Raw genomic sequence first — 23,388 nt, 5'->3', positions numbered from 1 at the left:
ACTAACAGCAAGCAAGGTTATAACATCTGAATATCTCAGGTTGTTAATGAGTCTACCTCCAATCTTGATGCCACATTCTTCTTCATATAATCCAGTTTTTAAGATTATTTGTTCAGCATACAGATTAAATAAGTATAGTGAAAGAATCTAACCCTGGCACATACCTTTCTTGATTAAAAAAAAAAAAATTAATATATAATTATACCTGCTATACCAGATTAGTGACATAGTGCAGAACAGCCTGAGATGTAGCTGCTTTGTAATAGTCCCAGTAAGTAGTTACTTGATATAGCGTAAATTCCGCCAAGGATGGGGAACTCATCAAGATCACCTGTTCTAATTTCTAGACAGTTCCTTTGAATAATGTGATTTGGTCCTACCTGTTAAAAGGTGTTTATCTGTTACGACTCCATTGTCATCACCAGTGCCTCTCGTGATCCTATCATTTGGAGCTCATTTTGCCATATTAAATATACAAATATAGCTGTAAAGTTTTGTCACAGGCCTTGCCTAAAACAATCACTTTAATGTTCTTGATGAAGCTTTGCAGGTCCTAGTGACTGCTATATTCTCATTTAAATATTGAATCCCCTGATGCCTGACATGATTTTTAGGCTCTACTCTTTTTCCTTTTTGAAAATCAGAGCATTTGCCTGCCTTCCGGTTTCTGTCTCTTCTCCTGTCACCCAGCACTTCTTAAAGATTGTGGACAGGTACCCCACTGAAACTGATTGTTTGTGTAAGCATCAGAGCATGTGATTCATCTCTACTTGAAAATGAGAGCTCACCTCAATGATTGGTTGCTCAGTCACCCAACTGCCCTGGGTTTCAACTCCTTTTCTCACTTTTCAGTCCACCTTTACAGTTTAAAGTCCTATGTTTCCTTCAGAGACCATGTAAATAAGAGAGGCATAGTCATCTACTTGGAAGCTCTGGTCGCACAGTGGGTTATGCACTTGGCTGCTATTCACAGGGTCAGCAGTTTCAATATAACAGCTATTCTGCTGGAGAAAGATGAGGCTTTTTGCTCCTGTAAAGATATACAGCTTTGGAGATTAAACAGGGTGGCTTATGGGCAGAACCAACTCACCAGCACACAACCACAACCACTACCTGTTTTCTATTAACATAAAGTTTATCACATTTTGCTTTAAACCATGTGTCCTATTGGATCATGAGTTCCATCCATATTGGAACTGTGTGTATTGTTTTTCTTTTAATGCTTTTTTTGTGAATTGAGTGATAGTTTATGTGGGAGAATATCAGTTTTGCACTCATCCAATCATATTTTGTTTCAATGTAATAATTACAATCCCCTCCATGCACCATCGGTTAACAGTATTTGCATATTCGCCCCCTCCCTTTTTTTTAGTGTACACAAAAACATGCAAAAATATAAAATCATTTAATCAACTGAAGGGTACCTTTTACAAGCTAGCGTCCTGCCCACCAGCACACAGCCTTTCTTTCTATAATTCTAGAGTCCTCAGCTACTCTATCTCTCTATGTCATCACCTCTGCCTTCATCTCTGGTGTCTCTGCTTTTCTGGTTAGGATTCCACATTCCACTCATGCTCTTCTCTCTTGATGGTCTTAGGGTCCTTTGTTCTTGGAATGTAAAATTAACTGTTACTCCCTTTTTGTTACACAACGTCTACCTTTACAGTTGTGACAATCACAATTAGTCATGGTAACAGTTATTCACTATTGAATCTAAAGAATCCTATCCCCATCTCCTTTCATCAGACTCATCTAGATAAGATGAAAACTATTCAGTGGGGATTCTACCTTCCTCTGCGTGCTTTGAAACTAAACTCCTTAAAAACTTATAAGCCAGCCACTTCATGCTTTATAGTCACCTCCCCTCCCCATTTTAGGTAGCCAGTGTCTAAGTTACCTGTCCCTATCAACTCTGTATACTGAGGGGGGAATAGGCTTGGTCCTTGCTGTGAAAACGCCTTCCTTCTCAGTTGGTATTTTGAGCTACTACATCCATAAGTATAGGTCAAATTCATCAATTGCAGCAATTTACACTTGCTTCCTGTACCAGGCTTCTTTATCTTTCTCTAGTCGAGTTCTGATCAAGCCATCCAGACTAGGTCAAATGGCTACTCTCTGCAAGTTCTGGCATTCTTTTGTGCCTCCCCCAGCTTCACATCAGCTGGATGCTTCACTCTCAGCTCTAGCCCACCATCGCTAGGTCAGTGTCCATGGGCTCAGAGTTTACAAGTCTCCCCAAACTTCAGACCAACCACCCCTTTTTCTTTTCTCTCTCATCTCAAGATCAACAGGAGTCTATGGAACATGGTCAGACTTAGCTCATGTCTTCATCACTGACTTTCCCCCCTTCCACTCACAAGTAGACCAACACAGTCACCAGCAAGCTTACATGTCTGCTCATGTTTTCCCTTTGAGTTTCAGTCTTTGAAGGAGGTTTGTCCTGAAGGGACTTGTTGCTTGCCTTGAAGGCTCCCAGACGAACAGCTTGCTTGTTCTTGTAATGGCCAAGAACTGCCATTTTTGTTTTTTTATCTCCTGCTGATCTTTCTTTCAAGAAGTATCTTCTATGGAACTGTGTTTTGTCTTTACCAGAATTCAAGCTGGTAAGGGCTTAGTAAAAGTTGATTAAATTCTCTACAGATTTTGTTATTATTATAGTTCGAGGTTTTCTTTTTCTTTTTTTAAAATTTTATTGTTGGTGTTGAGAATATACATTGTAAAACATACACCATTTAAATAATTTCTGTATGTACAATTCGGACTCCTGGTGTGGCACTGGAGGAGCAGCACTGGACTGTTTACCGTAAGGTACGTAAAAACCAGCTGCTCCTCAGAAACACTACACAGGTTCGCTACAAGAACCAACTCAACGGCACTTAACAAGAAGAGTAAGTACAATTCAGTGACATTGATTACCTTCTTCAAGTTGTGCAACCATTCTCACCCTGCTTTCCTAAGTTCCTCTTCCCCTATTAACATAACCTTACTACCTCTGAGTTTCCTGTCCAATTTTTCAAGTTGCTGTTGTCAGTTTGATCCCATTAAGATAGATCTCAAAAGAGTATGGTGCTCAAGGCAGACATTCTTTATTCGTTAAGCTTAACTATTGTTTGGTTATAAGATGACTTAGGGAATATTTTTGGCTTAAGGTTGGAAGACTATCTTGGAGTGGTAGTTTCAGGGGTCATTGTTAGGCTAATAAACAGTAATTACAGTAAGTGTAAATAAATGGACTGAATGCATTAATCAAAAGACAGAGAGTGGCAGAATGGATTTAGAAGAAAGATGTGATCCACCTATATACTGTTTATAAGAGACACCCCTTAAGCCCAAGGACACAAATAGGTTGAAAGCAAAAGGATGGGGGTGAAATTCCATTCAAATACTTAAGGGAGAGCAGGGTGGCAATCTGAGTGTCAGGCAAAGTAGACTTTAAGTCAAAATCTCTCGGAAGAAATAAAGATAAATATTATATAGTAATAAAGGAATCAGAAACCCTGTACAGGGTTGCTGTGAGTCGGAACCGACTCCACGGCACATAACCACCACCAATAAAGGAGACAATTAATCAAGAAGATTAATTTCGTAACCATCATGAATATATATGTACCTAACATCAGGGCACCTAACTATATAAAGCAAACTCTAGTAGAATTAAAAGGAGAAATAGATAATACTATAGTAATAGTTGGAGACTTCAACGCACCACTTCCAATTTTGGACAGAATATCTAGAAAGAACATCAAGGAAACAGAAGGTCTGAATGACGCTCTAAACCGACTAGACTTAACAGGCATGCATGGAACACTATCATTCCCCAAAACATCACAGTATTTATTCTGTGCACATGGATCATTCTCCACAAGAGACCACATTTTAGGTCATAAAACAGTGTTGATACATTTTAAAAGTTTGAAATCATACAAAGTATTTTCTCTGACCACAGTGAAGTAGTTAGCTATCAGTAACAGAAGAGCAAAGATGTCAGCTTGAGGACTAAGGTGCGCCTGACCCAAGTCATGGTATTTCCAATAACCAAAAATCAGTTTTGTAAAATGGTCTGCCTTGAGCACTTTTGCTCTTTTAAGAACTATCTATATGGAATCCAGAAGTCCTGGTGTGGCACTGGTTGGACCGACTCGACCGCACTTAACAACAACAACATATGGAATCAAATTGATCATAGTAACTGCCAAGATTGGATAGGAGCTTGAGGGGATAGTGAGTTTATGTTATGAGGGACGAACCACTTAGAAAAGGAAGGGGGGAATGGTTACACAACCAGCTGGAAGAACACAGTCAAAGTCACTACATTGTACAGGTAGAAACTGTTGAATTGGAATGTTTTGCTGTTTATGTTCTCAACAACAAAAGAAATAAAACTTAATGACAAAAAGAATAATTCTAAATAAGTATATAAACTAAGTAGTTTAAAAGAAAAAACTCTTTTCATGAGCCTCAATTTCTTCAGGATTTAGTCTTACTGTACATGTTTTTTTATATTTAATTTCTAATCTCATTTATTCTGAAAACCTAATTTGATATAATGATATTGTGAAATTTTGCTACTGAAATGATAGCATTCATCTAGTTTGAATGCCCATTTTAGATGTACTGAAACTGAAGCCCAAAGAGACTAAATCACTTGCCCAATGTAGATCTTAACTCTGATTTTGGCCAGATCTCAAAGAAAGTCAGTCAGAGTCTCGACCAGAATCCAAGTTCCTGATTGCTAAATCCACGCTCTTTCCACAGGTTCTGTTTGAATTCATTACAATTACCTGTGAGGCCTCTCCTCATTCTTTGTAAGTCTTCCTTTTTCTCTCTCAGGGATCTTTTCCAAAAATCTCACAAATTCATTCCTTGGGAACCATATTGTCTTTTTTTGTTTTTAAAGTTTCTGTTGTGAACTGAGTGTGATCATTTACATGGGGGAAAACATTGGCTTTACACCGTTGTTTCATTTCAGTGATTACAGAACCATATTGTCTTTTAATGTCTGTAGACAGGAGACCTATTATGTCAGAATGGGTCCCATCCAGCTCCACCAGCTGCTGATTTCTTCTGAGCTTTTCTGAATGTGCTGACTTAGAGTCAGCAGTCACTGTGCATGCTAAACTATTGCTTCTTTATTCACTGGTAGAAGTTTCACGTTAAGACCATGTCAGGAGCCAGAGTGTTGTGGAAACAATTAAATATAGACTAACATTGACTCCCTGTGTTTAAGAGAAAACTCATTAAAACAAATTTTTAGCATAATTCAATTGCCAGCAAATAGTCTAAAATGCTGTTGTCAATGCAATTTTTCCTAATGTCTGCAGCCAAGTGCTCTGCACTTGTCTACAGTTTACTTTAATTCCTCCTTTTCTTATAATTCAAGTACTCTTCAATGTGCCTGCACACTTTGCCTCATAGACTTTGATATAGATTTTGATGCATATATGCTCTGTACTGTTATCCCCCTTCCCTGCCTTTATTTTTTTAAATACACTTTTTTGTTGATATTTAATCTTTTAATTTCTTAATGGCACACTAAGTATTCATCTGAAAGATACTTTTGTTAGTATCGTATTTGAGATGTGCCACTTTGATGAATATTCTTCATCTACTTCATACTTGGACTCTTAATATGGCACTGTAGAATCAGCACTCGACTGCAAATCACAAGGTTGGCAGTTCAAGCCCACCAGCTGCTCCTCGGAGACCCTACACAGGGTCGCTATGGGTTGGAACCTACTCTACAGCACTTAACAGCAAAAACAGTAACTTCATATTTACTTCATTATGATATCATTTCAAGCACCACCCATACACTTTGTTGTTTGTGTGCCGTTGAGTCAATTCTGACTCATAGCAACCCTGTATAGTTTCCAAGGAGCAGCTGGTGGGTTTGAACCACCAATCTTGCATTTAGCTTATAATGCTACACCAGGAATCCAGTGCTTATAAGCCTAGTTATTTGAATTAGGACTTAAGGGAGGCATGAACTTAGTAAAAGGGACTGTCTTTATGCCTAGCCATGTAAGCTATTGTCCTTGAAGTACCCGTTCTACAAGATTCAAATAGAATTGGTCCTGGCCTGGTGTTGAGTCTGTAGTGGGCATGCTATGGTTCTAACTTTGATAATTAAAAGACAGGAGGGACAGAGATGTCCTTGACAATCATTCACAGGAACAGTTTAGAGCTTCACAGGTAGAGCTTCTTTTGTTTCTCTTTTCCTGTAATCTTTTGTTCACTTTGTTGTTGTTGTTGTGAAGTGCCATTGAGTTGGTTCTGACCCATAGCGGCCCTGTATAGGGTTTCCAACTCTACTTTCTATTTTTCCCAATCTGACTTCACTTTTGTGGCTATTTCATATACTGCACCATCAAAGAAAAAATTTAATAAACCAAAAATTAAAGAGGCATTTCTTTTCATGTAGCAGTAGGGACACCAATATATATGTAAGAGATATATTTAATGCCAGTCTCTGACAGGAAAAAACATATAGCTTTGTTGTTGTTAGGTGCTGTCGAGTAGGTTCTGACTCAGAGCGGCCCTGCGTACAGTAGGCGAAACACTGCCTGGCCATGTGCCATTCTCACAATTATTATGTCTGAGCCCACTGCTCCTGCCACTGGGTCAGTCCATCTTGTGACGGGGGCATTCTTCTTTTTACCAACTTTCTGTTCTACCAGCATGATCTCTTCTCCAGGGACTGGTCCCTCCTGACAACGAGTAAAGTATGAGAGATGAAGTCCCACCATCCTAACTTCTAAGGAGCATTCTGGCTGTACTTCTTCCAACACAGATATGTTTGTTTTTCTGGCAGTCCATGGTACTTTCAGCATTCTTAACCATAATTCAGATTCATTCATTCTTCTATGGTCTTCTTTATTCATTGTCCAACTTTCTATATGCATATGAGGCTATTGAAGGGAGTACAGTGGCTCCTTATGATAAGCACTGAACTGCTAACCACCAGGTCCATGGTTTGAGCCCGCCAGTTGCTTCGCAGGAGAAGGAAATTTCTGTTCCTGCAAAGATTTACAAAGAGTTGGAAACCCTATACAGGGTCTCTGTGAGTTGGAACCAACTCAGTGGTACTTAACAATAACAACAATATTAAAGCTGTTGAAAATACCATGACTAGAACTCCTCAGTTCTCAAACTGTCAGCTTTGCTCTTTAACACCTTAAAGAGGTTTTGTACAGCATATTTCTGGAATGCAAAACATCATATGATTTCTTGACTGCTGCTTCCATGAGTGTTACTTATGGATTCAAGCAAAATGAAGTCCTTACAGGTTCAGTCTTTTCTCCATTTATCATGATGTTATTTATTGGTCAGTGGTGTATTTTTGTTTGCTTCACACTGAGAACCAATCCATACTGCAGGCTGTAGTCTTTGATCTTCATTAGTAAGTACTTTAAGTCCTCTTCTCTTTCAGACAGCAAGGTTGTATCATCTCATATGACAGGTTGTTAATGAGTCTTCTTCCTCCAATCCTGATGCTACTCTACTTCTGCATATAATCCAGCTTCTCACATTATTTGTTCAGTATACAGATTGAATAAGTATGGTGAAAGGATACAACCCTGGTGGTGCACAACTTTCCTGGTTTTAAGGCATTCAGTATTCCTTTGTTTTGTTCTAACAACTGCCTCTTAGTCTATGTACAGGTTCTTCATAAGCACAATTAAGTGTCCCATAATACCCACTCTTCTCAATGGTATCCATAGTTTGTCATGATCTACATAGTTAATAAGGCACAAGTAAACATCTTTCTGGTATTATCTGCTTTCAGCCAAGATCCATTAGCAGTGATATCTGTAGTTCTCTGTCCTCTTCTGAATTTATCTGGAGTTTCTGGTAGTTCCCTATTAATATACTGTTGGAAGCAGTTTACAAATTATCTTCAAGGGAAGGAAAAAAAAAAGAGTAACCCACTATAATTTGATGAACTTTACTTACATGTATGGATGTAGTAGCTCAAAAAAGGGAACAAATCTTTACAGTGAGGATCACTCCCACCCCCTCAGTACACAGCGTTGACAGGGATGGGCAACTTAGACATTGGCTACCCAAAATTGGGGGGAGGGGCCTATAAAGGCAAGAAGGGACTGGCTTACAAACTTTCAAGAGGGAGCCTAGTTCCAGACAGGGCAGGGGAAGGGAGAACCTCTGCTGAATGATTTCCAATCTTTTGGGACCGGGCTGGTAAAAGAAAATGGGGATAAGACTCTTGTGGTACAATAGTGAATAATTGCCATCAGGACTGACTGTGAGGATCGGAAATATAGAGGTAGATGTTTTTTGACAAAAGGAGGGGAGTGATTGATTTTGCAGCCCAGGAGCAGAGGTCCCTGGGACCATCAAGTGAGAAGAATGGAGAGTGTGACCCTACCTAGAGAGGCAGTGACGCCAGGGACGGAGACAGAGATGATGATATGGACAGATGGAGTGACTGGGGACACTGGACTCAGGGAGGGAGAGGGGCTGTGTGCTGATGGCCAGGGTTGGGGGCTGTGGGGTGTATTTGGTTATTTGATGATGCATGGAGGGTATTGTAATCATTGTAATGAAATGAAATCCGATAGGCTGAATGTAAAACTGATGTTCTCCCATGTAAACCTACATAATTCACAAAAACTTTTTTAAAAAAATTATCTTCAGCAAAATTTTACTTGCATGGGATATTAATGATATTGTTCAATGATTTCCACATTTTATTGGGTTACCTTTCTTTGGAATGGACACAAATATGGATCTCTTCCAATCAATTGTTCAGGTAACTCTCTTCTATATTTTTAGTGTAGATGAGTGAGTGTCTCCAATGCTGCATCATTTTTTGGAAAGATTTCAAGTTGTATTTCATCAACTCCTAGAGCCTTGTTTTTTGCCAATGCCTCCAGTGCACCTTGGACTTCTTCAGTACCATTCGTTCTTGATCATATGCTACCTCTTAAAATGGTTGAACATACACTATTTATTTTTGGTACAGTGATTCTGTGTATTGCTTCCATCTTCTTTTGATCCTTTTTGCATCATTCGATATGTTTCCCATGACATCCTTCAACATTGCAAATCGAAGCTTGAATTTTTTTCTTCAGTTCCGTCAGCTTGAGAAATGCTGAGTGTATAGTCAGTTTCATTCCTGAATGTTTCATCTGATGCAGTACAGGTGTATAGTTGCCTTTTATGTTGTTGCAAAAAGATATTAGCAATGGATAAGTCATTGGTCGTATCTGTCATGAGATAGATAAAATTCTATCATGGGATCTCCAGCATCATTTCTATCACCAAGGCCATAGTTTCCAACTATAAATCCTTCTCTTTGTTTCCAACTTTCTCTTTCTAATCACCAGTAATTATCAATGCATCCTAATTGCATGTTTGATCAGTTTCAGACTGAAGAAACCAGAAATCTTTAATTTCATCATTACTGACTTTATTGATTGATATGTTAAAAAAAAAAGCACAAACTTATCAAGTAATAAAGTTTCTTTGGTATGCTTGTGGGTTTTTTGATCTTTGGCTAATCCAATGGGTTTTCTTAGCTATTCCTGTTAACCCAGGCCCTGTGCTGTTCCCAGGAAGAGTGCTTTTGCTTTTTTATTAAGCACTGGTTTTCATTTGACCTTATTCCATTTTTCACAAACAGCTTTTTACAACAGAAGTAATAGGCCGTATAACCAGTGGGTAACTTGGACAGTGATCAGAAGCTTCTGAGCATACATTGCATGTTTCATTAAGCTTTACAGGATTTGTTGGGTCTTAGAGGCTCAACATATTCTTGGGTATTATTTGCATTTCCATGAGTCAGGTGCTATAAATGTATATGTGCAACATGAGTTTACAAGTTTTTTGGTTTTGTCTGTCTCTAGGGTTGCAGTCATTTCCAAATCTTTTGAAGGAAAAACTGATCGCACAGAAGAGTGGTATGGAACCCAGTATAAACAGGAAGCAATACCAGACAAAGTCATTAAGGTAAGGTTAACTCATCTGCAAATAAACCTGGTATGTAAGGGATGTACAAGCTCATGACCTTCTAGGTCCTCCCTCTAGAACCGAAGGCCCAGCATGTGGACAGTGATTGCTCAAGATGTCTATGACATCCTGAGAGGAGTGAGTAAGAGGTGAAAAGACGGGGCTTAGGTTTTTGTATGATGAAATGGCACTCTAGCAATCTTCTTATACATGTGTAAATATGTCTTTTGTTTTTGTTCTAAATGGCTGTGTAGCTTTAAATTGAGTCCTTTATTCATGGCCATAGACCAGAAAACCTTGCTGTGTCTCAATTCTAGTTAGACTCCAGTAATGGGCATTTCTTAAATGTACCTGTGTAATAACAGTACAGAAATTAAAAACAGTGTAAGAAAGAAAATCATCACTGGTACTTACTGTATTTCTTAGTGTATGAGAGTAGTCATCTTTCTAAACTGTGGGAAAGACTGACCTTCCATGAATTAGTGCTTGTACAATGTATTCTTAAGACAAGATCAATTTTCTCAAAATTGATCATGGATCGGCAAACGTGTCCTGAATGGCAATTTTTAAAAACAGATTTATTTAGGAGCTCATCAGTGAAATTTCTTGCAAAGTGTTTCCCATTTCGTACTACTTAGCTATCCTGGAGACCTAAGCTGCTACTTGTAATTTGGCCAACGTTATCCTCCATCGCAGCACCAAAAGACACAAATGCAAGGGACAAAAATAGTACTGCAGTTTGCAAGATTGTGCTACATCAGCTGGAGACTCAGTTATTGAACCCAGAATTATTGGCAGTTGATATATATATATATAATGTTGAAATATATATGTATAAATAATGAAAAATCTTATAAATGAGGATTCAACAATGATCAGTGGCCTGTAGTCTGTCCCACTTATCTTTTGGAAATAACCCTTGGAAGAGGTCCAGTCTGCAGGTTGTGTCAACCCTATCCCACAATCCAGCCTTTCTCATCTTTCTTCTAAGCCTTGTACATAATTTACTGGTGATCTGGAAGAGGTGTGGGCCAGGCCTTAAGAATGAGCACTGAAGTGAATGAATCTTCTTTAACCTGACTTTCAGGCCATAAATGAGAGTAATTTAGTTTGACTCATATAAATGTACAGATTGTTCTCCGTTCTTCAAAAAAGTTAAAGGAAACAGGATCTTCATATGGACTTCAGCCTCTCTATGCATCACGGTCCCAAATTATTCCTTAATCTTCTATGGTAATTTTGGAGATCAGTTAGTGTAAAACCCTCATCAGTACCAGAAACTCCAACATAAGTTTCATTAAAACTCATCAATAGATCTTGGTAACAACTTCATTGTGTATCACAGAAAAGAATGCTGCCTGACATTTATCCCCTTAATTTTTACCTTGAAATTAAGCAAATTGACTGTTCTAAACTCTTGAATCAGACTAATTGCTCATGTATGTGTATTTTTCATTATTGTCCAGAAATGGCAAAATGCTGAGCTGAATGGGAAATTTAAACTTCCAACAAAGAATGAATTTATTCCTATGAATTTTGAAATTTTGTCACTAGAAAAAGAAGCAACACAATACCCGGCTCTTATTAAGGTAACACATTAGAATTGTTGATTTTGAATTTTGGGGTACAGACCTAGTACGTGGAAGGGACTAGGAGATAGTTTCTTATGTTTGTTACTCTTGATTTTGAGGGCTCAGATCCCAAGAGGTGGCAGAGGAAAGTTGCAGAAAATATAACCACGAGGTTCTACTTCTGTTGTTAAGTGCTGTCAAGTCAGTCCTGAGTCATAGCAATCCTGTATAGGGTTTCTGAGGAGTGGCTGGTGGCTTTGCAGTTGACCTTGCAGTTCAAACCAGCCTTGTCATTGAGTGCTTATCCTACAGCACCACACCAGGACAATTAGAAGGCTAGAAATGTCAAAGCATGCAAGCAAGCAAAACTACTAACTTACCAAAATAGAACCTAGAAAATAGTTTTGTTTGCAGGAGAGAAAAATAAATCTGGGCTATAATCACAACTCTATTCAAAGACTGGAGTCTCTTCCATATCCACTGAAAACTAATAAAAAAGTAGTTTTATGCTGTTCCATTAAAGTTCGTGTTAAGAAAGAATCTCTAAAGCTTGGAAGAGTGCATATCCAAGGGTAGCTGCTTGGTCCTGCCCTTTGGAACAACTCTTATTATGACAGAGTGGCTAGATTTAGTGAATGGAGTTATGAACTGGTGGGAAAGGTGAGGGAGAAGGTTTTTTTGTTTGTTTATTTGTTTCCTATTGAGAATGTTCTTTTCATGTTATTGTTTCATACCTTAGTTAATTTTGGAGAAAAATGGATATGATGATTATGCCACATCCTTCTAAACTCTTGCAAATCCTCCCTTGCCATCATAGACACATCTTTATTTTTCTTTTCTTCAAATGACCTAACATTTAGATTAACGTAGCGAGACAAATAACAGTTTTTAGGAGCATGAGATTTAATTTAATTATCTCAAGCAGCTAGATTATTAAGGAATCAACCATTTTTCTTTAAAAATGACATTTTAATGAGCTATAAGTGAAAACTTGTTTACTTCTTCTATTTTATTTTATTTGAAGACCTTTTCAGAATAAATTAAGGAAAAAATTAAACCAGTTACACAAAGGAGTTTCAGAAAGTTCATGGAAAAATGGAATTTAAAGATAATGAAAATTTTCTGCAAAGTTTTTGAAGCCCCTTCATATATTTCTTGTTACTTCCAAAATAGATTCAAATGAGCATTTTTCGTATAGTATAAGTGGAGTGGAGAGTCAAGGTAGTGGCTTATTAGTTCATCCTTATTTGTGTTACTCATTACTGTGTAACAAATTATTCCTAAACTTACCTCCTTTAGACCACAAGCATTTATCATCTCACACCATTTTTGAGGCTCAGTTATCCAGAAGTGGCCTAGTTGGCCTGGCCCAGGCTTTCTCATGAGGTTATAGTTAAACTGTTTGCTGGACCCTTAATCATCTGAAGGTTCCGCTAGGACTGAAGAATTCTCTTCCAAGCTCAATTGCATGGTTGTTGTCAGGCCTCAGTTCTTCACCATGTATGCCTCTCCGTAGAGTTGCTTAAGAAAGTAAGTGACCAAGATAGAAGCCATGTTGCCTTTCATGATCTAATCTCAGAAGTTTCTTACTGTCTGCGTGAAGAATTTCTTTTATAAAGGACAATATGAGGGGCCAGCCCCTTTGAGTTGAAGGTTAAAGATATCCCAACTGTTCGACTTTTCCAACATGTTATGCCTCACCATCGTCCTTGATATCAGTCAGCACTCCTCCCTTACCTCAGATCCCAGCATTCTGCTACAAGCTACAATGTGTCACAAAACTCAACAGTTGTCACAAGAAATGCCTCGTGCAACTGTGAAGTCTGGCAAGCACCAAATGAGCAGTTCAGAGATCGGTCTGCAGGGCTCTTTACCCTCAGAGGCTCAGGAGCCAAATCAGCAGGTCACACAACAGGCCGTTGGTTCATTAGGCTGCAGGAGTTAGTGAATCACGTCAGGTGATGAGCTGAAAGTCGCATGAACTGGAGGTCAGACATAATAATTAAGCAGATGCAAGGTCCAGGGCAAGAGAGTAAGCGTTCCCAAAGCAGTCTCATAAATTGAAGTCAGGCCATGTTCCCAAGGGAAACTAAAGGTGGTAACTTGAGTCACACTCCCTAGTAAGGTAGGGGCATTCTTAATCTTTAGTTCCACTGTAATCTTTACTCCTTAGCAACTCATTTCAAAACGGGATTTACAATATATCATAAAATAGAGAAATTTGGCTAGAAGGGCCATAATAAATAGCTGCTCTGCAGGCCACCCCTGGCTCCTCTAGGAATTTACCCTTTCATACTTAAAGGATTAAACTGCCCCTCCCAATCGTTAATGGTTCCCAAACCAGTCATTAACAATTAGTCCTTCACTATGCTGGAGTTCTAAGGGTGAGATTACTCAGGTACCAGCCATTCAAGTCTGCTGTTTGCGTCCATCTGACCTATCCCAAGTCATCCAAAATTTTGTATCATCTTGACCCTTCTTGGTCCTGAAAAATTTTTACTGAGAAAAGATTATTCCCTTGCTCTGAAACTCTCTCAAGGTACAATGTTAGATTTACCCCACTGCATGATCCATTTATTCATACCTTATTCTTCAGCTATTATTTCTCCTTCCTTCCATTTGTCATTTACTTTTTTAAAAAATATTTTATTGTGAATTATGTGATAAGTTTACATGGAAGAACATTAGCTTTACATTCATCCTATTGTATATTGTTTCATTGCCATGGTTACAATCCCCTCCATGCATCATCAACTAACCAGAGGGTATACACTACAAGCCTGCCCCCCAGTTGTCAGCACACAGCCCCTCTCCCTCTCTGGCTCTAGTGTCCCCAGCCACTCCATCTCTCCACATCATCATCTCTTCCTATATCTCTGGTCTCACTGTTTCTCTGGGTAGGGTCCCGCTCTCCGCTCTACTCACTTGATGGTCCCAGGGACCTCCTCTCCTAGACTGCAAAGTTAATCCTTCCCCTCCTTTTCCTGCAAAATGTCTACCTTTACATTTCCAACCCTCACAATCAGTCCTGATAACAATTACTCACTATTGTATCACAAGAGACCTATCCGCATCTCCTTTCATCAGCCCTGCCCAGACAGATTGGATACTATTCAGTGGAGATTCTACCTTCCTCCATGCCCTCTGTACCTAGGTTCCCTCTTGAAAGCTTGTAAGCCAGTCACTTCTTGCCTTTGTAGCCCCCCACCCCCCATTTTGGGTAGCCAATGTCCAAGTTGCCCATCCCTATCTACTCTGTGTATAGACGGTGTAGGAATGATCCTTGCTGTAAAGATTTGTTCCCTCTTTTGAGCTACTGCATCCATAGGTGTAGATCAACTTCATCAAATTGTATCAGATTACTCTTTTTTTCCTCTTCTTTCTTCTAGTTGAGCTCTGATCATACAGTCATTGAAGCCAGGTCAGGTGGGTATTATCTGCAAGTGTGGGTGTTATGCATATGCTCTCTCTTCTTATCAGCTGGACAGTTTACTCTCCACTCTAGTCCTCTGTGGCTAAGTCACTAACTCTGGGCCCAAGAGTCCCCAGGTCTTGCCACACTGCTGGCCAATCAGGTCTCTACCCTGGTTCACAGGAGTCTATTGAATGTTGTAGGGCTTAGCTCGTTGCTTCATTGCTGTTTTTCCCTCACTTCCCCTTATCGGTGACAAACATACTCACCAATCAGAGCATGTATTCCCATTAAGTCTTAGTCTTGGAAGGGGGTTTGCCCTGAGGGGACCCGACCATTTGACTTGATGTCTCCTGGGTAAGTAACTTGCTTGTTCTTGTAGTAATCAGTCGGACTGCCTTTATTGTTTTGTATTTTTCCTATTGGTCTTTCTTTCAAGAAGTATCTTCCATTCTTCCAGCAGCTTCAGGCTGGTCTGCTTGTCCTTTCAAGTGGAAATTTCCCACAGAAAATTCTGGATGGGGTTCAGGATTCCACCTATGGTCTTATGTAATGCAGAGACTCCACAGGAAGCCTCCTTCACTGGGCACGTTGTATCCCCAATTTAGGTATTCCGATCAGTTATAGGCAGAAGAAGGACTTACAAGCTTTCTATGGTGATTTTTCTGACTCTTCTTTTAAAGTGTATATTTTATAATTGTATGCCAGAGAAACCAAGATTCAAAAGACAGCCGAGCATCTTAACATTATTTCCCCCCTTTTGCCCATTCCAACCATGTCTCAATCCCTGTATCCCAGAGCCTTGTTGTTCCAAGGTTGTGTATACATCATTATTTAACCTCTGTCCCACTTAGCCCATGCAAACCTGCCTAATTGTTTTCCCACCTGCTTTTTTCTTCCATTACCCTTCCCCTTCTTGTGTATTGCCCCCCTCCCTAGCACCCAAACTATCCTGTGTTCCCTACCCTGTGCTCCACCTTCCCTTTTCTCCCCTCATGTCCCATTAACCAGCAAAAAAATCCACCCCCCTTTAGTATGGGTTCTTTTTCTTAGTCTTCTACAATAGTGGTCCTATGCAGTATTTCTTCTTTTGTGACTGACTAATTTCACTCAACATAATGTCCTCAAGGTCCATCCATGTTATGTGGTGGCTTGTTATTCTTCAGGGTAGCATAATATTCCATTGTGTGTATGTACCACAGTTTGTTCATCCATTCTTCAGTTGATGGGTACTTAGGCTATCTCCCTCTTTTTGCTGTTGTAAATAGTGCTGTGTGCATATATCTACTCGTGTTATGGCTCGTATTTCTTGTCGGTAAATACCGAGTAACATTGTCATTTACTTTTACCAAAACTTTTCCTCCATGAGAAGAGACCTCAGCTTCAGCTACTGTGCCAGTCCAGATTGCTGGTAGCAAGACCAGTCTAGCAAGTGCTTCCCCCTTAGTCCGTTCCCCTTCATATTTCACAGGGTTACATAAACACAAGACTAGTGGACTCTCTCGGTCACTCGGCAGTATGGTACTATTCACTGTCAATCTCAGTTTTACCAGATGTGGGGAAGATACAGTCTATCCCATCAGGCCCATGGAAATTCTGGCATAAAGATTTGGGGTGTAGTTATAGTCTCTTGCTGAGGGATTACCCCTGCTTCTAGTCCTCTCAGTTCTGTGACTATAGCATTCTGCTGGAAAAAAGCAATGTCAGGTGACGTGGAGAAGAACTGTACAGTAGCACCTGCATCCTTCCCCAATCCCCTCCCTCATATCCCCCCGAGAAACGTAGAAATCTATCCAGTGGTGACCTTTGGCCTACATTGGTGAGCATGAGCACACACTCATGAAGGCATGTGAGCCAGCCTTTCATGCCTTTATCTCCCCGTGTTTTAGAGAACACGTTTCAGTTGCCCGTTCCAGTTCTTTATCAAACCATTACTCTGAAGGTGGTATGCAACATGGTTGTTATTGTTATTAAGTGCCATCAAGTCAGTTCCAACCCATAGTGACCCTATATAGGGTTTCCAAGGAGCAGCTGGTGAGCTTGAACCTCTGACCTTGCAGTTTACATGGCTTTGCAGTCTGGCGCATTAACCCACAGCGCCACACCAGCACTCCTGTGCAACATGGTAGGTCCATTTAATATGTTTCTTGGCCCATTGTTGTACTCTCTGGACTAGAAAATGTGTTCCTTGGTTTGAGGAAATATAACTTGGTGGCCTAAATTGATATAGTATCTTTTGTTCTAATCCCTTAGTGGTGTTTTTGGCATCTGTATCCATTATAGAATATGTAAAACCCAGTCCAGAGTAAGTGTCTATGCTTGTGAGGATCCATTTGTAGCCACCTGGTGCCACTGCTACCATTGGTCCTCTATCCACTTGCCAACTGTAAGCAGGGCCTACCCTCTGGGGAGCTGGCCCCATAGCCCTCTGTAACCTCCGTCTTTCTTGCTAGCAGTCAGAGCAGTTCTTATTGGCATTTTCTGTCTCAGAAGGTACAAGAGGGATATGTCTAGATCCAGCCCATCTCTGCAATACTTCAGCATTCCCATATCTATTCATTTCATGGACCCAGTTGGCCACCTTAAAGGAGCATTCAACATGTCCACTTGCTGATTCCAACCACCTTCTTGTCCAGGAAAAGGGGTTCTTCTGATGGACATCCACATTTCCTACTCTGATGTGCCCTTTACATTTCCAGAGTGCTTTCCATAGGCTATTGCCCCACACGGATGTCCCTTTAACAGTCTAGTTTTCCATTGCCCATTTGCCTGACCTTATAATCTGGCCATTGGCCACTGCCCGGTGAATCAGTAAAAATACAAATAGATGGACTCACCATTTCCAACTAGTTCTTCCATCACAGCCAGGAAGACAGTGTGCAGTTCATCCGATTGAACTCACCTGTACCTACCTTCTTCAGTCAAGGTCTTTCCATTTACTTATATTAATGCAGCAGCTTTCCACCTCAGATGTTGTCCATGTGCCTGTGAACCCAGCAGCCTTTTTCTGGTCATCAGAAAAATGTTCATAGGGCACTGTCCATGTGGCAAGGGGCTCGGGCAGCTTTTCAGGTGGTTCTAGGGTCGGACCTATGGGAAGAGTGGCTACTTGTTCATGAATGCAGTGGGTGCCTCCCTGCGTTACCCCCTGTAGCTTGTTCCTATGAACCATTTCCATTTTATTACTCAGCTATCTTGGGCACCACCTTCTTTATTCCAGTGTTTCTCTGACATCACCCAAAGCGTTATGGGTAGCTGAGGTCTCATGATGATATGTGTCCTCTGTCACTGATGCAGACTCTATCAAAGCCCAGTAGGAGGCAAGTAAATGCCTTTCAAATGGCGTGTGTCATGTTGCAGCATCTGGAAATTTTCTAGTCTAGAATCCCAATGGTCGTGGGAGGGCTGCATTCTCAGGTGTTTACCATAAGTCCCTGTCTGCATAAGCACATGTGGTAGACACCTCCAAAATCATGTCTGAATGTAGGTCATGTGCACATAAAGACAGGAGAGGGAGACTGCTTTCTATGACTCCCAACAGCCTGTTAGTTCTCAGGCCCCCATTCAAACAAAGTTTTCTCTCGAGCGGTTCATAGATAGATGCCAGCAGTATTCCCAGATGTAGAGTATGCGTCCTCCAGAATCCAGGTAGACCAACCAAACCTTGGGCCTCTTGCTTAGTTTTGGTGGTGAGTAAAAGCAGCATCTTATTCTTATTTGTCTGTGGAATGTCAAGTGTGGCTCCAACCCAAGTTATTCCCCAGATTTCATTGTTGGGCAGGGCTTTGGAATTTATTATCCAACCATTGTTGGTCATGTGTGCCACCACTGTTTTCAAATTTGCTCTAGCCTGTTCTTCTGTATTTGATATCAACATAATATCAAAGTGTTCAGGAGCAAAACTGTTAGTTTGAGGATTAAGGTATGCCTGACCCATATGAGGTATTTCTAATAGCCTCATATGCATGTAAAAGAAGTTGGATAATGAATAAGGAAGATCATAGAAGAATTGATGCAGTTTTTGAATTACGATACTGAAGAATATTAAAGCACTATGGACTGCCAAAAAAACAAACAAATCTGTGTTGGAGGAAGTGCAGCCAGAATACTCCTTAGAAACCAGGATAGCAAGACTCCATCTCTCATACTTCAGCCATATTATCAGGTGGGACCAGTCACTGGAGAAGGACATCATGCTTGGTAAAGTGGAGGGTAGCGAAAAAGAGGAATAGATTAGCACAGTGGGAGCAGCAATGGGCTCAAACTTAATGATTGTGAGCATGGCATGGGACCAGACAGTGTTTTGTTCCAGTGTGCACTAGATCTCTGTGAGTTGGAACTGATTCAACAATATGTAACAACAGCAGTGTATCACTGCACTTGAGATCTGCACCAAGTCCAAGACTCTTCTAATCATACTGTGACAGTGTGGTAACTTGAATTTACTTGATAGGGCTTTTCTTCCAAAGTCTTCCTAATTCCCACCAAGTGATTGGGTGGGACCATGCAAATAAGGTACACCGGAGTCTAAAGCTGGGATTGGTTAGTTTTGCCCTCCAATAAGGCTTAAAAGGAGCCATCTCAGATGCAGAGATGGAAGATCCCAGGACCCTCAAGAGCATGAGTGAGGTGTGGCACAATGGCCAAGACAACAGCAGAGGCAGTGGCCTGGAGAGACAGAACGGCTTCCAGCTCTAGGCCTATGGACTGAATAAAGATTAGTGCATATGGATAGGAGGTTGGCTTGCAAAATGTGCCCTTTAGGCATTCACACACTGGCTAAAAGAACTTTGTATCAGAACAGGGCAGAGGCCAAGGAGCCACATGGCTGAGAGGCTGAAGACAAGAGTGATGTGTGCCTGCAGTATGGCAGACAAGAGGATGTCCTGAGTTGGATTTGGTCCTGAATTGTACCGTTTACTTCCCTGATATATCATGAGTATTGTTATGTGTTCCATGTGACCATTGCAATGGATTATCAAACACAGATGTGAAGCAGGGAGTGCTGTGGGAGGGATGGTTGGTGTCAGAACAGGTAAAGAAGACTAGGGTGGAAGCATGTCTGACCTCCGTTCAGAGGAATTGGCCTTGCACTGATTTAAGTTTGATTCTTTCTCCCTTGTGAAGCCAGAGGAAGTCAGACATGATCTCCACATGGTGAGTTCAAATAACCCATAGGCAACATACTGAATATGTATTGGGATCCTTCCCATGTGAAATAAACTGTGGCTGGCTCTTTTCTGAAATTGGAATAGAAAAAAAGGCATTTGCAAGATAAATCACTTGAGTACCAGTCTCCTTAACCTGCTGTATTATCTGCTCTGTGCATACCATGTCTGGAACAGCTGACGCCGCAGATTGCACTACTTTATTTAGGCCTCAACAGTCTACTGTCAACCTCCATGAGCTATCTGCCTTTTTCATAGGCCACACAGAACTGTTAGAGAAAGAATTTCTTAGCTCTAACCTTTAGTATAAGGGAGCTCTGGTAGCGTAGTGATTACGAATCGGGCTGCTAACCTCAGGGTCATCAGTCAAAACTACCAGTGGTTCCGCCGAAGAAAGATGAGGCTTTCCGCTCCCGTAAAGATTTGCAGCCTCGGAAACCCTGTATAGGGTCACTAGGAGTCGGAATCAACTCCACGGCACATAACAACAACAACAAATAATGCATTCAAGTAAAGGAGATGCAACTACCTCATACAAAATCTGTTTAAATCTTCCAGTTCTCATCCGAACTTTCACCTTAGTTCTATCAACCATTGCATCCTTATATCCCCACATCTGACCTTAGACAATCACTCTGTCGTTTCTGTTGGTCAGACAGACCAGTCTTAGTCCAGGATGGCAGGGACTACAAGGTGTGAATCTTAAGAGGCATGGATTGTAGAGGGCCGTCTTGGAGAATGACTGCCACACCACCCTAAGGTCTCTGCACCTGTCTTCCAGTGCCCAGAAAGATGGTGGACAGGAGAGTTGGTGTTGGCTTCTTTGATCTGTCTCTTCCTCCAGTGATCCTACATCTCCCTTCACCAGCGGAGATAGAAAGGCATCAGTAGAGTCCTGGTGTGACACTGCAGAATAATGCACTAGACAGCAAGCTTGGTTTGAACTGCAACTTCAGTAGTTCACCTCAGAAACCCCCTATACAGGGTCTCTGTGATTCAGAACCAGCTAGACAGCACTTAACAACAACACTGGCATCAGCAGTTTTCTTTCCAGCTTTCCACTTGGTGACCTTTTGAGTATGTTTCAAGGCCATGAGATGGCAGTCTTTCTAGAACAAAACTCTCAGCCATTACCTCTGCCCTTTATTGATGAAGAGTGATTTGATTACCACTGTTGCCGATTGTGTCCATATTTTCCTAACCAGATTGTTTCTCCATCATAGGACACAGCTATGAGCAAACTCTGGTTCAAACAAGATGATAAGTTTTTCTTGCCAAAAGCTTGTCTCAACTTTGAATTTTTCAGGTATGTAAAAATGAACCTAGCTACAAACCTTCTTATAAAAACCAACAATTATATTTCTAAATGTTTCTATTCTTCCTTGAGGATCCATGTCTAGAAATAAATGGGATTCGACCTAATTAGCCTTGACAAAGGAAAGCTGCTGTTCTTAGAGGATTTTGTAAAAGCTAAAATCTTTACATTAACTATTAGGAGGACCTTCATAACCTCCAAGATTGTATAACATGGAGAAATTCTAGAGTCACCTGAAAGACTCAGTGAGGAAAGATTAAACAAATTAGGGTCGTTTTTTGTTGTTGTTTTGGTTTTGTATTCCTGGAACTTTTCCAGAAGAAGGAGTAGTAGTAATAACTAAGTGATCCTGAGTCTCTGCCAGCCCTTTAATTGACATTGCTTTCTCTAGCCCTGTCTTGGTTATTTAAAAGTGATTCAGCTAAAGCTACCATTACAACTATTTCTCACTGCAAATCTCTAGATCATTTTGCTCTTATTTTGTTTATGTTAGTGATAAAAGTATGTAATCCAATTACTTTGGGGCTTATACTTTATAATAATACATTTGTAAAATTCAGTGGTTTATATGAAATAAACCCATTATCTTATAATAATATTCAATATGATCAACTCTTTATTGAGAAATTTTATTAGATTAGAGTGACATGAAATTAGATCTTTATTTATTTTTAACTTTTTATTGTGAATTGAGTAAAAGTTTACCTGCCAGATCATCAGCTTTACATTCAACAAGTCATACACTGTGTTTCATCTCAATATTTGCCATCTCCTCTATGTAACAACAATTATCCTGCTTTCTCCCTGTGGTTCCTATTTCCATTTCACCCACCTTTGGCCTTAGGAAAATGCCGGGAGCCAGCCCCAGCAAACTTATTCCAGGGTTTTTCCGAAAGCTGGTGCGGCGTTGGCTGAATACACGGAGTCATTGTTGTTGTTAAGTTAAGTGCCATCCAGTCGGTTCCGACCCATAGAGACCCTGTACAGGGTTTCTGAGGGTGTAAGTCTTTACGGGAGTAGAAACCCTCATCTTTCTCCCGCGGAGCGGCTGGTAGTTTCGAACTGCTGACCTTAAGGTTCGCAGCCCGATTCGGAGTCATGGGTCATGATAAATTCAAAATCTTCTCATTGCATGCTTTATTATTATTATTTCTATGGCTACTCTAATACTTTACTTCTCTCATTCTTTACTGTCATGCTCTCTTGCTCATCTCTTCTGTTTCCTTTCTCCCCTCCCCTGCTCCTGCTTCTATTCTCTCCTCTCCTGCTCCCCTCCTGCTTCCATTACTAGTTTCCCCCTCCCTCCATTCTTGTCTCGTTCTATTTTCCTCTACTCTTACCTCTACTTCTTGCCTCTAATTCTTCTTCCACCCATTCTTCTACTTCCCATCTTCCCTTCTTCCTTCTTCTTCCCTTCTCCTACACCCCTTCTTCACCTCCTTCTTCTACTTCTCTTCGTTCTATCTTACAACCCCCTTATATACCATTACAAAAAACATTGCTTTCATAGTAATCAATGACATCAAAATACAATCTATCTTGGGGCACATTCCTTATGGTTTACAATTCTTAAATTTACAACAGGGATGAGAAGTTACAGCAAAAACATTATCTCAAGGCATAGGAGTCATTCAGGCGCCTTGAAACCTTTTAGTTAAACATTTGTTCATACATAAATCTATTCTTTTCTCTGAGAAGCAAGTTAACCTTCACATATTTCTTAACCTTTGTCTGTTAAGTCTTGTTAATTTTAGTTGTTAGGTGCAATTAATTCTCCATTAACTTCTTCCATACACTATCTGTTTATAGCCAACAAAAACATCACTTATCAGGGAAACTAAGGTTATGAAAAACAACTTCTCTAATTTACTGATCATTAATTTAAGAACATCTAAGTCAGATTTTTTATTTAGTATCTGTATATACCCATAGCCTTTATCTAATTGTTTTTAG

General features: G+C 40.3%; 1 protein-coding gene across 1 annotated transcript in view; it reads left to right on the top strand.

Annotated features, from left to right (window-relative positions):
• The window catches only part of IDE (insulin-degrading enzyme), a 152,585-nt gene that overhangs the window by 97,361 nt on the left and 31,836 nt on the right, over window positions 1-23,388 (top strand). Inside the window, exons 12-14 of the mRNA XM_006831141.1 lie at window positions 9,867-9,969; window positions 11,436-11,558; window positions 21,344-21,426. Coding sequence (XP_006831204.1) covers window positions 9,867-9,969; window positions 11,436-11,558; window positions 21,344-21,426 — 309 coding nt within the window. The remainder of the gene's footprint in view (window positions 1-9,866; window positions 9,970-11,435; window positions 11,559-21,343; window positions 21,427-23,388) is intronic.

The sequence above is a fragment of the Chrysochloris asiatica genome, unplaced genomic scaffold (assembly GCF_000296735.1).
Source record: "Chrysochloris asiatica unplaced genomic scaffold, ChrAsi1.0 scaffold00003, whole genome shotgun sequence".
In the NCBI taxonomy this organism is placed as follows: Eukaryota; Metazoa; Chordata; class Mammalia; order Afrosoricida; family Chrysochloridae; genus Chrysochloris; species Chrysochloris asiatica.
This window is presented reverse-complemented; position numbering and strand designations above follow the sequence as displayed.